This window comes from Camelina sativa, chromosome 12 (genome assembly GCF_000633955.1).
Source record: "Camelina sativa cultivar DH55 chromosome 12, Cs, whole genome shotgun sequence".
In the NCBI taxonomy this organism is placed as follows: domain Eukaryota; kingdom Viridiplantae; phylum Streptophyta; class Magnoliopsida; order Brassicales; family Brassicaceae; genus Camelina; species Camelina sativa.
The window spans coordinates 29,121,571-29,139,788 of record NC_025696.1 but is presented as its reverse complement, the minus strand read 5'-3'; the positions used below and the strand labels follow the sequence as shown (position 1 = coordinate 29,139,788).

The 18,218-nt window shown below is 34.4% G+C and overlaps 3 protein-coding genes across 3 annotated transcripts in view; all 3 read left to right on the top strand.

Annotated features, from left to right (window-relative positions):
* LOC104733975 (pentatricopeptide repeat-containing protein At5g39980, chloroplastic-like) overlaps positions 1-383 on the top strand; it is a 7,570-nt gene extending 7,187 nt beyond the window's left edge. Inside the window, exon 2 of the mRNA XM_010453493.1 lies at positions 357-383. Coding sequence (XP_010451795.1) covers positions 357-383 — 27 coding nt within the window. The remainder of the gene's footprint in view (positions 1-356) is intronic.
* LOC104732851 (pentatricopeptide repeat-containing protein At5g39980, chloroplastic-like) lies at positions 667-2,869 on the top strand. The gene has a single exon (XM_010452444.1). The coding sequence runs from the start codon at positions 667-669 to the stop codon at positions 2,647-2,649; it is 1,983 nt and encodes a 660-aa protein (XP_010450746.1). The 3' UTR covers positions 2,650-2,869.
* On the top strand, positions 16,292-18,201 carry LOC104732850 (probable polygalacturonase). Its single transcript, XM_010452442.2, has 4 exons — positions 16,292-16,618; positions 16,956-17,079; positions 17,176-17,421; positions 17,517-18,201. Exons 1-4 carry the CDS (start codon positions 16,292-16,294, stop codon positions 18,197-18,199), a joined length of 1,380 nt encoding a protein of 459 aa, XP_010450744.1. The 3' UTR covers positions 18,200-18,201.

Sequence of the window (18,218 nt, the reverse complement as noted above, 5' to 3'; positions counted from 1 at the left end):
GAGAGAGCCTCATGATATTATTCATCATATTTTTATTGTGATTGAAAAAATGTTTAATCTACTTATTTATATTGTTCCTTATGACCCAAAAAGAAAGCAATATACTAATTAAGAAATGTTTTTTTTTGACTGGATATGTTGTGATTTGTTACCAAGAAAGGAAAGCAATATGATAAATATTGTTGACTAGAATTCTATGTTTTTTTTTAAAAAAGCAATCTTCAGTATACCTGTCCTATTGTGGGATTTTATATAAAAAAAAGATATAGTTATCTTATTTGTCATGATATATTGGAAAAAATATTTTAAAAGAATATAAGTTTTGTTAAAATCATATGTTATTTGATATTATTTAGTTACCTTCTCAAACCCCATGTTCTTGAATTTAAAATTTTATAGAAAATTATTTAAATTATTCAAGACTTTAATGTTATTTAGCTAGTAATTTATTTGTTTTAAAATAACATACCATTGAGCATTGATTTTTTATTTTATTTTATTGAACTATATGGTAAACACAAGTCAACAACGCTAAACAGTAGGTAAAAGATAAAAAAAAAGTAATAATAATAATACAAAACGGCGTCGTTTGTTTCTCAGTGTACAATGTTTGGGTGCTATATAAAGATTTTATCTTTGTGTTTTTTGAAAAGATTGCAAAATCCAATGTTGTGCACAGATATTATTGCTTCATCTTCTTCGCCTTCACTTTCTCTTCCATTATTACCCTTAACCAGACCTCATATCTCCACCATTCCTAAAGCTAGACAACGCAATCTCATATTCACAGTCTCTGCTTCTTCATCACCTTCACAAACCAGAAAGGTATGGAAAAAACAACAACCAGAGAAGAAGAAGAACTCAACGTCGTCGTTTCAAGCGTTGAGGAAACATCGGAGGTGTCAAAGATCCTCTTTTCTCGATCACGACGTCGATATGGACGAGCTTTTAGCCTCGATTCACCAGACCCAGAACGAAAGTGAGCTTTTTTCTCTGCTTTCAACTTACAAAGACAGACAGTTGTCTATACGGTTCATGGTTTCTCTTCTCTCTCGAGAAAATGATTGGCAGAGATCATTGGCGTTGCTCGATTGGGTTCACGACGAAGCTAAATACACACCTTCTGTGTTCGCCTACAATGTGGTACTTCGTAATGTGTTGAGAAGTAAGCAGTTTGATATTGCACACGGACTGTTCGACGAAATGCGTCAGAGAGCTCTTACCCCTGATAGGTATACTTATTCGACGCTGATTACTTCGTTTGGGAAAGAGGGTATGTTTGATTCGGCTTTGTCTTGGCTTCAGAAGATGGAACAAGACCGTGTCTCAGGTGACCTTGTTTTGTATAGCAACCTCATTGAGCTTTCTAGGAGGCTGTGTGATTATTCTAAGGCTATTTCGATTTTCTCGAGGTTGAAGAGGTCTGGTATTACTCCTGATCTTGTCGCGTATAATTCGATGATCAATGTTTATGGAAAGGCCAAATTGTTTAGAGAGGCGCGGTTACTTATAAAAGAGATGAACGGAGCGGGTGTGTTACCAAACACAGTTAGTTACTCTACACTCTTGAGTGTTTATGTAGAGAACCAGAAGTTTTTAGAAGCTTTGTCGGTTTTCGCGGAGATGAAAGAGGTGAATTGTGAGTTGGATCTCACGACTTGTAATATAATGATCGATGTTTATGGTCAGCTTGACATGGTTAAAGAAGCTGATAGGTTGTTTTGGAGTTTGAGGAAAATAGATATCGAACCAAATGTTGTTAGCTACAATACCATCCTTCGTGTTTACGGCGAGGCTGAGCTTTTCGGTGAAGCGATTCATCTTTTCAGGCTGATGCAGAGGAAAGACATTGTACAGAACGTTGTTACGTACAACACGATGATTAAGATCTATGGGAAAACTATGGAGCATGAAAAGGCCACGAATCTTGTTCAAGAGATGCAGAGCCGAGGAATTGAACCTAACGCCATTACCTACTCAACTATTATATCAATATGGGGGAAAGCTGGGAAATTGGACCGAGCTGCGACACTGTTTCAGAAGCTGAGGAGCTCGGGTGTGGAAATCGATCAAGTTCTGTATCAAACCATGATTGTGGCTTATGAAAGAGTTGGTCTAATGGGTCATGCTAAACGTCTGCTTCACGAGTTAAAACTCCCTGATAATATCCCTCGGGAAACCGCTATCACTATTCTGGCTAAAGCCGGGAGAACTGAAGAGGCGACATGGGTTTTTCGTCAAGCTTTTCACTCCGGGGAAGTAAAAGACATATCAGTTTTTGGCTGTATGATCAATCTTTACTCAAGAAACCAAAGGTATGTAAATGTCATCGAAGTGTTTGAGAAAATGAGAACCGCTGGTTACTTTCCGGATTCAAATGCGATAGCTATGGTGTTGAACGCGTATGGGAAACAGAGAGAGTTTGAAAAGGCAGATACGGTTTACAGAGAAATGCAAGAGGAAGGATGTGTTTTCCCTGATGAAGTTCATTTCCAAATGCTGAGTTTATTCTCATCGAAGAAAGATTTTGAGATGGTTGAATCGTTGTTTGAGATATTGGAATCTGATCCTAATGTTAATAGCAAGGAGTTGCATTTGGTTGTGGCCGCGTTGTACGTTGTTTTCTTCTGGAAACCTAATTTAGAATAGGCTTGGTACCGACCCATTAAATCATGACCCACTGTTAGAGGAGTAATCAGTTTTGGATTTTTTTTCATTTTTATGGAATTTATGATGCAGCGTAGCATTCATCCTTGATGGACCTTCATTTTTGTTCGGGCTTTTTTATTCTGTTTAAGTCGGTTTCAACGTTATTATGCTAGATCTAGGGTTTTGTTTTGGTAAATAACTGATCTCTTTTGATGATCAATCTTTGATTTTGCTTTAGATCTAATCAGTTATCTGATCTCTGTAGTTTCATCAGCTTGCCTTTAGACATTCACACTGACATTTACATGTCTTGATTCTTCTCTAATATTTATACTCAAATCGATCTGTACTAAATTTTTTTTTAAACCAAAACAAATGTGAACTTCTTCAAATACTTTCATCTTTATTACGTACCTCCAAGGTTATGTCTTTCTAGAAAATCATATACATAAAAGTAAGGTTTCACTCTCTCCTTATTGGTCATTTAGCATTTAATTTCTAAAAATTAATATTTATTTTAAATTAAATAAAAATGTAATAATTTACATTAATCTAAACTTTAAATTCAACTTTACTATTAAATTGTAATTGAAATTACATAAATTTTAAATTGACTATCTTTTTCCATTCATTTTCATTCAAACACACTATGAATTATAATTGTAACTCCTATAATTAAATTATTTTAGAAATGTAATTTCCATCCCTTGAAATCTTATAAATAATCATTCTCACATCATCATCCACCATATCTCAAATTATAAATATTTTCTTCGTTTTGTTTATGTTCTTGCATGGGTTCAAAACTCATTGTAAGAGTGTGATTATATATTTAGTTAGATTTATCTTATATTTTGTTCAATTTTATTTCTTTTTTAATGTATTTATTCCTTCTTTCTTTGTCTTCTTATTATTTCTAATTTTCAATTAAATATGTATAATAATATATTTTAGAAATGTAAATTCCATCCCTTGAAATCCTATAAATAATCATTCTCACATCATCATCCACCACATCTCAAATTCTAAATATTTTCTTTGTTTTGTTTATATTCTTTCATGGGTTCAAAACTCATGGTAAGAGTGTGATTATATATTTGTTAAATTTATCTTATATTTTATGCAATTTTATTTCTTTGTTTTTATGAATTTATTCCTTCCTTCTTTGTCTTATAATTATTTACATATGTATAAAAAATTAACTTTCAAATGTAACTTTCATCCCTTGAAATCCTATAAATAACCATTCTCACATCATCATCCATCATACCTCAAATTCTTAATATTTTCTTTGTTTTGTTTATGTTCTTTCATGGGTTCAAAACTTATGGTAAGAGTGTGAATGTGTGATTATATATTTTGTTAGATTTATCTTATATTTTGTTCAATTTTTTTTATGTATTTCTTCTTTCTTCTTTATCTTCTTATTAATTTTAATTTTCAATTACATATGTATTATAAAATTTTGGTGGCTGTAAAAGATAATTGTTCACTATCTTCTTACTGGTCTATTTAGCATTTAATTTCTAAAAAATAAATTTTATTTTTAATAAATAAATATGTAATAATAGAGATTAATCCACACTTTACTACTTAATTGTAACTGAAATTACATAAATTATAAATTGACTATTTTCTTCAATTCATTTTCATTCAAACACACTATAAGTTATAATTGTAACTCCTCTAATTAAATTTTTATAGAAATGTAACTTCCATCCCTTGAAATCCTATAAATAACCATTCTCATATCATCATCCACCATATCTCAAATTCTAAATATTTCCTTTGTGTTGTTTATGTTCTTGCATGGGTTCAAAACTCATGGTAAGAGTGTGATTATATATTTTGTTAGATTTATTTTATATTTTGTTAAATTTTATTTCTTTAATTTTATGTATTTCTTCTTTCCTTCTTTGTCTTCTTATTATTTTTAATTTTCAATTACATATGTATAATAAATTATATTAGAAATGTAACTTTCATCCCTTGAAATCCTATAAATAACCATTCTCACATCATCATCCACTATATCTCAAATTCTAAATATTTTTTTTTGTTTTGTTTATGTTCTTGCATGGGTTCAAAACTCATGGTATAAGTGTAATTATATATTTTGTTAGATTTATCTTATATTTTTATTCAAACTTTTATTTTTTTTAGTTTTAATGTATTTTTTCTTTCCTTCTTTGTCTTCTTATTATTTTTAATTTTCAATTACACATGTATAATAAAATTTTGGTGGTTGTAAAAAACAATTATCGATGCAGACTCAACAATACTGATTTCGTTCAAAGCCCAATGAGGAAATCAAGCTAAAGAACTCATCTTCATTCATGTATATTATTTTATTTTTAAAAGTATGCAATGTTTTAACAAAATAAACTATTATAATAGAATTATTAAATCAAAATGAATATCATAGTAAATTTGTATTTTTATCATTAACAATATTTTTAAAATAAGTGGTATATTTTGATATTGTATGATTTGAATAAATATAGTGTATTATTGATATTTAGAATTTTTTTGGTATATATGTATTTTTAGAGAGAATTTCAATAATACATCTTTTTCAATACCTTTTTTTAGAAATACCATTTTAAAAAACTTTATAAAAAAAATCTTATCAAAAAATTCTTACAATTTTATAATTATTACATAAACTAAAATTAATTAAAATAACTAATACAACAACCCGCGCATATGCACAAGATATTACCTAATTAAAATAAAGAGAGCGTTTAAATGTAGCCTCTACTATAAATTAAAGGATATGGAGCCGTGCGTTTGATTTTTATAGCTCTCGCTTATTTTGGTAAAACCATTACACATCTATAAATTAAGCAACTTATTCCTAATCTTTGTACAACTTACTGACATTGACTATCGTCTTTGATAAACACCTTTGGTTACGTATTCAAACTACTACAAGAAAAGAGCTTACAACTGACGAGCACAACTGCCAGTAAGCCGTCGGAAACATCCATTACCGACAAATTACTGATGGATACGTCCGTCGGTTCTAGATCGTCGAAAAAATAAATTTGTCGAAAATCCGTCGGTAATTACTGACGGATTTTTGACAAGCAATTACTAACAGATTACCGATAAATATATTAATGGTCGGTTTGTCAGTAAATCCGTCGGTAATCACCTGTCAGAAATCCATCGGAGACGGGTTTTCGGTAAGTCCGTCGGTAATTTTCTGCCAGACATCCGTCGGAGATATATTTCCGACGATATTACCGACCGAACAATATCGGAAAATATCCGTCGAACTGACAGAAAAACCGATGATTTAACGATGGAATTTCGAGAAACTTCGTCGTTTCCGACAGATTTCCGACGGCATGTATCGGAAAATGTCCGTCATATACGACAGATTACCGATGGTATGTTTTTGAGAAAGTCCGTCATTTCCGACAAATTTCCGACGGCATGTATTGGAAAATGTCCGTATTTTCTGACAGATTACCGATGGTATGTTTTCGAGAAAGTCTATCGTTTCCGACAAATTCCAATGGCATGTATTGGAAAATGTCCGTATTTTCCGACAGATTACCGATGGTATGTTTTCGAGAAACTCTGTCGTTTCCGACAGATTTCCGACAGATTCACATATTTTTGTGTTTAAAAAAAAATTCTTGGGTTCACCCCTAGAGGTGAATCTCTTTTATTCACCCCATCTTAATTAACCAATCAAAATACAACAAAACGTCATGTCATATCATATTATAAAATAAATCAAAATCAAAATAAAAATAAAAAACAAATTAAGGAAACAAATTCTGTAGATTTTTAATAAGGAAATAATGTCAGTTTGGGATTATAAAAGAATTGAATGATTATAGTGTAAATTTTACAATTAAACAAAATTATATATCGGTTTGGGTTTACAAAAGAGTGATTAGGGTTTTATATGTCGGTTTGGGTTTACAAGATAGTGGTTAGGGTTTAGATTTTATAATTAAACGAAATTATATGTCGGTTTGGTTTTACAAAAGATTGGTTAGAGTTTAGGGTTTAAATTTTACAATCAAACAAATTTATATGTCGGTTTGAGTTTATAAAAGAGTTGTTAGGGTTTAGATTTTACAATTAAAAAAAATTATATGTCGGTTTGGGTTTATAAAATAGTAGTTAGGGTTTAGATTTTACAATCTATCTTAACATTTTTGAAGTACATTTTTGTGTCACCCTCTCTTATCTTTGTATCCAAACAAGTCCCAACTAAATTCTCTACAATCCTTACAACCAAAAACAATCATTTCCTTATTTGATAATATTAATTTCCTAAAATCTATCTACCTAATTTAAAGCAATATTTTATATTAAAATAGAATTTTCCTTTCACTTTTATTAATCTTATATTAAATTATTTGAATTACTATTTAATACATAAAGTTAATTAAATTTCAGATTTTTTTCAGCATATGATGTGATTTGAATTTTTATAAACGGATATATATTTTAAAAACTGTTTTAGGATTTTTATAACCAAACAAGTATTTCCAGATATATATTATTTTACATTTGAGTTATTTTAATATATAATGAATATTTACAATTAAAAGTTAAAATAACACGCAATAAAATTTTATTGTGCGAATGATTTGAATCAATATGAATATAAATTTAATTATCATTAATTTGGTGTTACACAGATAATTTATCATTTCATTATTTTGCTAACATTATCAATATTAGATATATTAAATTGAGTAATTTATGATAATGTAGAGAACAAATTATTTTGCGGTAAACAGTGGGTTAAATCCTATAATTAACAGTCAAATACAATTATATAATCTTACACTAAACAAAACTAACACATAAATATAACTTAAATTTTGATATATTTGTTGTAAATATTTGAATTAATTTTTTCATAATGCACAGGGTTATTGATTTATAAAACAAACAAAAAAATAAAAGAAATGGACCCGTGGTGTACCACGGGGTAAATCCTAGTTAAACAGTATTGTATTTCAATTTAAGTTTATAAAAGAGTGGTTATGGTTTAAATTATACGATTAAAAAAAATTATATATCAGTTTGGGTTTATAAAAAAAGTAATTTAGATTTAGATGTTATAATTAAAAACTATAATATAATGTTTAGAATTAATAATGTTTAAATTAAATGATATACAGATTTTGTTTCTTTAAATAATAATTTGTTTCCTTAATTATGTAGGGGTGAATAAAAGAAGTTCACCCCTAGGGGTGAACCCAAGAATTGTCTACCATTAAATAGATAAAATAACAAATTTTAGACTAATCAGTTTAAAAAATGCAATGAGAAAAATGTATCCAAGTGGCAAATAAATGAATAATTTTTTTTATTGTTTGTAAAATGTAATTTACTTCTAATAATTAAATATGTTATGAAATTGATAATTAAATATATTTCTGGATTTTAGTTGCTCATTAAATATTTGATTTTTAAAAACTAATAGAAAATAACATTGCCTTATATTTTGTCAATGACATATTTATGTAAATGATAATGAGATGTAAGAGTATTTTTTTTAAAAAAGACAAAGAACTATGTGAACGCGACACATCAGCTTTTTGTGAGAGTGTTTATCTATTAATATATATATAGGGGATTCCTAATATGTATTTCCTCCTCTTGGGAAGCCAACCAATTAAACTATCAACAAATTATATATATATATATATATATATATATATATATATAATCTATCAAGTGTGCAAAAGCCAAAAGAAAATAAGATGTGGCTGTTATAAAACTAGAGAATCCAAAGGTAGAAAACTCTTGTTCTTATTGATTAAACTCGAGGTTATAGATGTATATATAGTAGAGTACAAAGACTAAAGATAAACCGACTAGGAATAGGTTATGGCCGAGAGAGGCCTTGGCCGATGGGCCTAAAGTCTTAAACACTTATGGACCGTCTATGGGTTTGGTTATGGAGTCCATCATCCAGTGTTTTACAACACTCCCCCTTGGATGACATAACCATGCAAGTGCTAGGAAGGATCTACGCAATGTGCTTGGGGATGCTGCCTCATTAAAACCTTACCAGGAAAACCCATTGGGACAAAACCATGGTGAAGGAAAAAGAGTACAGCACACATTGCTCCCCCTATTCCAAGCATCACTCTAAGTCCTTAAGCCTCTGCATTCCAATCTGGTGCGTGAGCTTCTTGAATGTGGTTGTCGGCAATGCTTTGGTGAAGAGATAGGCTGAGTTGTCGCATGATTGAACTTGCACCACTTGAACTTCTCCGGCCTTTTGTAGTTCATGTGTGAAGAAGAACTTTGGTAGAATGTGCTTCGTCCGATCTCCCTTGATGTAACCTTCCTTGAGCTGTGCGATGCAGGCCGTATTTTCTTCATAGATTACGGTTGCTTCCTTATTGTCGTCCATGCCACTATCAGTCCAAATATGTTGAGTCATGGACCTCAACCAAACACACTCACGGCTGGCTTCATGAATTGCTAGGATCTCCGCATGATTTGATGATGTGGCCACAAGGGTTTGCTTCATAGAACGCCATGAGATCGCAGTACCACCATGTGTAAACACATAACCTGTTTGTGACTTACCATTGTGTGGATCGGATAGATAACCTGCATCAGCAAAACCAACTAAACCTTCTTTGTTATAGTTAGTATAAAATAAACCAAAGTCTGTCGTTCCTTGTAGGTAACGCAGAACATGTTTAATACCGTTCCAGTGCCTTATAGTCGGACAAGAACTATATCTTGCTAGGAGGTTCACGGCAAAACATATGTCTGGTCTAGTGTGGCTAGCCAAGAACATTAACGCTCCTATAGCACTAAGGTACGGCACTTCAGGACCAAGGACTTCTTCATTGTCCTTCTTTGGAGCAAATGGATCTTTATTCACTTCAATACTTCTCACAACCATTGAGCTAGTCAATGAGTGAACTTGGTCCATATTAAATCTCTTGAGTACCTTTTCTGTATATGCCTTTTGATGCACAAGGATCCCATTGTTTCTGTACTCAAGCTGCAATCCCAAACAGAACTTAGTCTTACCTAGGTCTTTCATTTCAAATTCTTTCTTGAGATATTCTACTGTTTGGGCAATTTCACCAGAGGTTCCAAGGATGTTTAAATCATCCACATATATTGCTATTATCACAAATCCTTTGTTTGCAAACTTCTTTATGAATATACATGGACTGATTGGGTAATTCTTATAGCCTTCTTTAGCTAAATACTCACTTAATCGATTATACCACATTCGACCACTCTATTTCAGTCCATAAAGCGATTTGTCTAGCCTTATGCAGTATTGTTCTCGAGAACCACTCTTATCTTTGAGCTCAATACCCTCTGGTAATCTCATATAGATTTTATTATCCAGTGGACCATACAAGTATGCGGTTACAACATCCATTAACCGCAAATCCAGTTTTTCTCTTATAGCTAGACTTATTAAGTACCTAAATGTTGTTGCATCCATCACAGGGGAGTATGTCTCCTCATAGTCTATTCCTGGTCTTTGAGATAATCTTTGTGCTACAAGCCGTGCTTTATATCTCACAATTTCATTATTCTCATTTCTCTTCCTTACAAAGACCCACTTATGTCCAACTGGTTTAATTTCAGGCGTTGTCCTTAAGATCGGACCAAACACACTTCTCTTCTTCAAAGAGTTTAACTCCACGTCAATGGCTTCTTTCCACTTTAGCCAGTCTTTACTTTAAGTGCACTCTAATATAGACGTGGGTTCATGATCCTCATTTATCTCAAGTGCTATCTTATATGCAAATATTTCATCAATGTTGACATCTTTTCGGTTCCATTGTATTCCAGATATTATATAATTGATTGAGATCTCATTATTATTAATATCTTCAGGACCTTGAGGTTCAGCGTCCCAAACCTCACTTGGTTCCTTAGGATTTGCCGCGGCTATGTCTGTATTTTTTCTGTAATTCCCTTAACCTCGGTCTGTTTTGCACCTTTAGACTTCCGAGGGTTCTTATATTTGGAACCTAATGGTCTGCCTCGTTTCAAACGTGGCTTAGACTCTGTAGCAACTTGATTATTGTGTTCCTTCTGAACATCAATACGTACTAGTGCATTACAAGCTGGTATGTACGATTTTGTTACTCTCTTTGGGTCAGCAAAAGAATCTGGCAATTGATTAGCTAGCTTCTGTAAAAGAATAATCTTTTGAACCTCTGCATCACATGCTAGAGTTCGAGGATCTTGCCAATTTAGGGATGTTTGATTCCATGTTAATTCCTTGACCAACTTGCTAGTCTCACCACCTAACATAGGGAATTCGGACTCAACAAATTGACAGTCCGCGTATCTAGCCTTGAATAAATCTCCTGTGGTTGGCTCAAGATACTTTATAATGGTGGGAGACTCATATCCAACATATATTCCCATCCTCCTTTGAGGTCCCATCTTAGTTCTCTGTGGTGGAGCAATAGGTACATAAACGGCACAACCGAATGTTTTGAGATGGGATATGTCTGGCTCTTGACCCGATAATAGTTGGGATGGTGAATATTTGTGTTCACTAGATGGCCTGATGCGTATAAGTTCTGCTGCATGTAAGACTGCGTGTCCCCAAGCCGACACAGGGAGCTTCGACCTCATTAGCAATGGCCGAGCTATCAATTGTATTCGTTTAATGAAGGATTCAGCTAATCCGTTTGTGTATGGACATGTGCCACAGGTTGTCCCACACTCACCCCCATGGACATACAGTAATCATTAAACGCTTGGGATGTGAATTCACCAGCATTGTCTAGACGTATAGTCTTAAGTGGAAAATCTGGAAAGTGTGCTCTTAGCCTTATAATTTGAGCCAATATCCTAGCAAATGCTAGGTTCCTTGTGGATAACAAGCAAACGTGTGACCATCTAGTTGATGCATCGATCATAACCATAAAACATCTAAATGTCCCACAAGATGGGTGTATTGGTCCACATATATCACCTTGTATCCTTTCCAGAAAGTTTAAAGTCTCTTTAGTGACTTTTACTGGTGATGGCCTTATGATAAGTTTCCCTTGTGCACATGCTACACAAGTGAGATGTTTAGGGATAACTTTTCTCTCTTTAAGAGTGTGCCCATTCGAATTTTTAATCAATTTACGCATCATATTCGAACCCGGGTGGCCTAGCCGGTCATGCCATAGAGTGAACTGTTCATTGAACATTTTGTGCTTTGCCAAGTTAGCTTCTATCATGTTAATCTTAGCATGGTATAAACCAGTGGCTAGTGCAGGTATAGTCTCTAGGACCTTCTTATGTCCTTTCACAATTTCTGTAATGTATAGGAATTCTTTATTTCCTTCACCCTTGGTTTCAATATGATAACCATTCAATCTGATATCTTTAAAGCTCAATAAGCTTCTCTTAGAGCTGGGTGAGTACAAAGCATCACTTAATTCAATATGTGTGCCATTAGGCAATAATATGTGAGCCTGGCCGTAGCCTTCTATTAAACTTGCTATACCCGCAATTGACTAACATTGGCACTTTTCATTATGAGGTTTATGAAATATCTTTTATCCTTCAATATTGTGTGGCTGGATCCACTGTCCACCACTAGTACACTCATATCCTCAGCCATTTCTATATAAAACAACATTTTGTGTTTTGATTTAATAAGGCAATTACTTATATAAAATAAAATCTTTGAATTTAAACCAAAATAATTATCCAATACATAGAAGGAAATTAAAGCATAAAAGCATAGAAATTAAACCAAAATAAAACCGAAATTCAATCATCATTCTTAAGGCAATCGGAAGTCTCACAGGCTAGTGAGTCATCATTCTCATGGTCGAAGTCTCCTTCATCATCGAGATGCACATAGTTGGCTTCTGGGTTCTTCTTCAAGACCTCTTGATATGCATCAATGAGATGTTTGGGTGTTCTGCAATTCTTTGCCCAATGGTTTGACATACCACATTGGTGACAGACCGATTTAGCCTTGGTTTGTGGTTTACGGCCCCTACCACCACGGCCACGACCTCCACGGCCGTAACCATCAAACCGGCTAGCTTGGCCTCCTCGACCACCACGTCCTCTAGATACAAGACCACCACGTCCTTTAGAGAAGAAGATGAATTGTTTGTAAATTACGTTTTTGCCCATCTGTCGAATATTTGTGACGAATTTGCGACTACATTCTGGGCGTCTCAAAAAATTAGGTGATTAGATACTAATGTTTCCAGCGTTTTCTAAATTTATTTTGCGATTGATTTGTGACGGAACAACAAAACTTTACGAGAGTTACAAATAAGTCTTATTTTGTGACGATTTAGCGATGGCTTTTTGCAACCCCATCAGTTACGTCCCAAATTAGTCGCAAACTACGACCTTTTTTTGACAAGTCTTAAAAACGTAGCAAAAGGGTCCGTAATTTGCGACTACTCGCCGACTTCCCCACATCGTCGTTAATTTGCAACTGATTTGTCTTGGTATTAGTGTTGGTCATTAATTAGTCACAAATACGTTATAAAGTAGTCGCTAATATTTGCGACCACAGTTTTCGTCACAACCAATGGTCACATATCGCAGGTTTTCTTGTAGTGTCTGCCACCACGGCCACGGCCATAGTGTCTTTCTCTGTGGACATAGTTGGTCTCCTTAGGCTCCTTAAGCTCTTTAGGCTCTACAGCATTTTTCTTTCCCAAATCAACCTTGTGTGCTTCTGGTAATGGGGCTGTACCAGGAGGTCTCATAGCACTATTCATCAGCAACAGCTCATTATTCTGCTCAGATAGCAGTAGACATTCGTTAAGTTCCCCATAGTTATCAAAACCTTTTTGCCGGTATTGTTGCTGAAGGAGTATGTTATGAGTGCTAAAGGTAGACAATGTCTTCTCTAGCAGCTCCTTCTCTGTTACTTCAGTACCACACAACCTAAGGAGTGAGACAATCCTAAAGAGCTCAGAGTTATACTAATCCACGGATTTGTAGTCCTGGATCATTAGGTTTTTCCAATCAAACTCGGCCTTTGGTAGGAGCACCGTCTTTTGGTGTCCGTATCTGCGTTTAAGCGCTGTCCAAAGGCCAAGAGGATCTTCTATGGTGAGGTACTGATTCTTGAGACTCTCAGCAGGGTGATGGTGTATGTGCTGAATGGTCTTATACTTTTGCTTGTCAGAACAGTCATTATCCTCTTCAATGCATTCGAACAAGTCCTTTGACTTCAGATGGATCTTAGTGTCCATTGCCCATTGCAAGTAGTTGTCTCCAAAAGCATTCAAGATACCATACTCTAGGTTCTTGAGCCTTGCCATTTGCATAAAACAGAAATAGACAACCGATCATTAGCATGCGGTGTTTGTGACCGAACCATGCAATCAATATTAATTCAGGTCATGCGGTATTTGAGACCAAAACATGCCATAGGCCATGCGGTATTTGAGACCGAAACATGTCTTGCCTCTTATAAGATTTCGTGGTTTAAATTCATGCATGCAAGACAACAAAACTAAATAGAAACTATCATGCAACAATTTCCTTATTACTAGATAGGATTTCCTTTTCTTAAGTTTTCCTTTTCAATCTAGGATTTTAGTAAATATTGTTCTAGGCTTTTAGATAATTACTATAATTAATTTAGGAATCTATCCTAATCTATGTTTTTAATTCCGATTTCATGTTTTAATTTTATTAGAATTTTAACAAAAGTTTTAAGATCAATTGGATTCAATCCTAGAACAATAAAGCTAATGTTTCTTAAATTTTAGGGTAACTATAAGATTGAATTGGAAGTTTTAACAACCTAAGAACAAGTCTATGTGTTCGAGTTTTTAGGGTTCATGCAGCCGAGTTTTTACAAGAACAAGTTATGCTATAATCGATTCTATAACATCCTATACATTATCCGATTTTCTTATGATGCATGAACAACCAAGCAATAACAATCAACCAAGTTTTAATCATGATTAATATGGTTTAATTCTCAAACAATCTATGCAACCCTAAGCATCAATCCATCCGATTTTAAGTTTTAAATTAATAGGGTTTTAGCATAAAACTTGTTTGTTGATTGTATACTTTGTAGTTTTAGGGTTCCATTCTGTTTATGTATTGAATTCGGTTCATAGGTTCTAAGGGGGTTTTAGATCTTATTTACCTTCACCGATTTGGGGTCTGACTGGATATGAACCGGGAGCTAAAGACCTCGGTCGTACCTCTCTCTCGATCACAAACCGCGGACAGGATCGAACAGTACTTGGACAGAACTCGAGCAGGAACCGGATCGCACTCGATCACGAACATGAGCAGGAGTCGGATTTCTCGGACAGGATCACGAACAGGAACCTCGATCAGATCTCGAACAAAAACCCGAACAGGAACTCACCCCGGACAGAACTCGGATGAGCAAGGATTGATCGCCGATAGCAACTCTGAACAAGGGAAGGAGGCGGCGGTTTTTAGGGTTTTTAGGGTAAGCGTTTTCTCAGTTGGACTTAGAGGCTATCGTGCTGATAACATGTTATAAAACTAGAGAATCCAAAGGTAGAAAACTCTTGTTCTTATTGATTAAACTCGAGATTACAGATGTATATATAGTAGAGTACAAAGACTAAAGATAAACCGACTAGGAATAGGTTATGGCCGAGAGAGGCCTTGGCCGATGGGCCTAAAGTCTTGAACACTTATGAACCGTCTATAGGCTTGGTTATGGAGTCCATCATCCAATGTTTTACAACAGTGGCCAATTTCTATTGCTAAAGATGCATTACTCTAAAGTTCGTCAACATGTGTAGTGTGTTGATAATATGAGTCCTAACTAATAACTTTGTTGAATATAATTCATGATACTTTTTTATTATTTTAGGATTGTTTCTCAATAACCAATGACAAATATAGTAAAGAAAATTAAATCTTAAACTTAAATATTTTTTCAATTTTCTCAATGATATAAAATCCATACATTTAATAACATATCTCTATAATTGATCCCAAAAAAAAATTAACATATCTCTATAAATGTAGTGGTCCAAAAATAAAGTTGGTAAGAATCAGGTCTGCAATGAGAGTCCTGCTAATCCCAAGAGGTTTAATTGTAGAATTCCAAATTTAGAATTGTATTCTTGTAAAGATGGAAAAGAGATCATATGCTTTTAATAAATGGATTATATGAGATATATTGGTAGTCTTTTTATTATGACTTTCCTTTTTTATACTCTTTGATTATTTTCTTAGGAAAATTATTAATTAAAATATTACAATTGGATTTTTTAAAAATTTGTACATAATTTCAATCGGAAGATAAAAGACTATATTCCATAATGTGCTTGGAAATAAATCTATAAATATATATATGAATCTCTTATGTTACTCGCAGACAATTTGACCAGAAGGAAGACATATTTCTCTGTTCTTTCTTTGGTTCTTAAAGGTTAAAGTATCTTAAGGCAAACAACATATTCTTCTTCTCATTTTTCCTCCATAATAATATTGTCCTAATTTACTTGTTTGTCATAAACTTCTTTATATCCGCTAATAATTTGCGTTATTGTTCGTTATCAAATCTATAGAAGATCAAAATATCTAAACCAATACATCACGGAAATATTAATTTGATTAATTTAAATTTTCAATATATCATCGTCAGTTTTAATCATCTATGTGCATGTTTTATGTTGTGTAGATGATTAGGCCGGTGTTTGCTATTTTGGCTATATTCCATTTTCCGGCAATTGAATCCCGGAGTCACCGGAAGATTTCCAAGGTTAAGTTCCAAGCGTTGAGTTGTCGGAAACATAGTGCAATACTGACTGATTTTGGTGCGGTTGGAGATGGAAAAACTTCTAATACAAAAGCGTTTAAAAAAGCCATAAGCAAGCTCAGCCAAATGGCAACCGATGGCGGAGCTCAACTCGTAGTTCCTCCCGGGAAATGGCTTACCGGAAGTTTCAACCTTACCAGCCACTTTACTTTGTTCATCCAACATGGTGCTACCATCCTTGCATCTCAGGTAAGTGTGTGCTTAAATCCGTTTCATTCATATTTCTAAAAACCAGTAGTAACCAAACAATAGTTTTGTATCAGTTTTTGGTTTAGGGTTTGATGGATCCGAGTTAAACGTCTTTACATTTCATATACCATATCAAGCTATACTGATTTGACCAAATCAAACTGTTCCTAATGAATCAAATTTAGTCTAATAGAGGGTTTTGACGTTAGAACTTAGAATTCTTTTCAGTTAGCACCTCTCGCTACTTGAATACACATCTTAATTAATGCATTAAAACGTGTATGCATTATACAACCGTCCGGTTCGGTTCCACCTATAACTGTTTTGACAAACACAGGACGAATCTGAATGGCCAGTGATCGGTCCATTGCCATCGTACGGGATGGGAAGAGACGGAACCGGAGCCGGGAGATTCAACAGTCTCATCTCTGGTACAAACTTAACCGACGTGGTTATCACCGGTAAGTTTCCAACACAATCACTACACACCATGTTGTCAGATTATATAATCAAAAAATTTCCGATTCTCATTTTGATTGTTTTTCTTGATTATAAAGGCAACAATGGGACGATCAACGGACAAGGACAGTATTGGTGGGATAAATTCGAAAAGAAGCAGTTTAAGTTGACAAGACCGTACTTGATCGAGCTCTTGTTCTCTACAAACATTCAAATCTCGAACATCACATTGATCGATTCGCCGTCGTGGAACATTCATCCGGTCTATTGTGAAAACGTCATTATCAAATCCGTCACCATTCTTGCTCCCGTCACCGTTCCTAACACCGACGGAATCAATCCAGGTAATGTTTAGTTATCCTACGTGGCACATTGTTACATCCTCTGTTTTGTGTTTTTTTTTTTTTTTAATAAACGACTCTGTTTCTTGGTTATTCAGATTCTTGCACAAACACATTGATCGAAGACTGTCACATAGTCTCCGGAGACGACTGCATCGCCGTGAAGAGTGGTTGGGACCAATACGGGATCAAGTTCGGAATGCCGACGAAGCAGCTCTCTATCCGACGGCTCACATGCATCTCCCCAAAGAGCGCAGGAGTAGCATTAGGAAGTGAAATGTCCGGAGGAATCAAAGACGTTAGAATCGAAGACGTTACTCTAACCAACACAGAATCAGCCATCCGAATCAAAACCGCTGCGGGGCGTGGCGGTTACGTAAAGGACGTTTTCGCTAGGAGGATCACAATGAAGACGATGAAATTCGTTTTCTGGATGAATGGAGACTACAACCAGCACCCTGACGAAGGTTACGATCCTAAGGCGTTTCCGGAAGTTACTAATATAAACTACCGTGATATGACGGCTGAGAACGTGACGATGTCTGCGAGTCTCGATGGGATTGATAAAGATCCGTTTAAGGGTATTTGTATTTCGAATGTGACTATGGAGTTGGCGGCTAATGCTAAAAAGGTGCAGTGGAATTGTACAAATGTTGCTGGAGTTACGAGCAGAGTTAAGCCGGAGCCATGCAGTTTGTTGCCGGAGAAGAATCAGGACTGTGTGTTTCCGTCTGATTTGATTCCGATTGAGAGTGTTGTCTTGAAGAAGTGTTTTGTTTAGAGTCAAGTCTCACAGATTA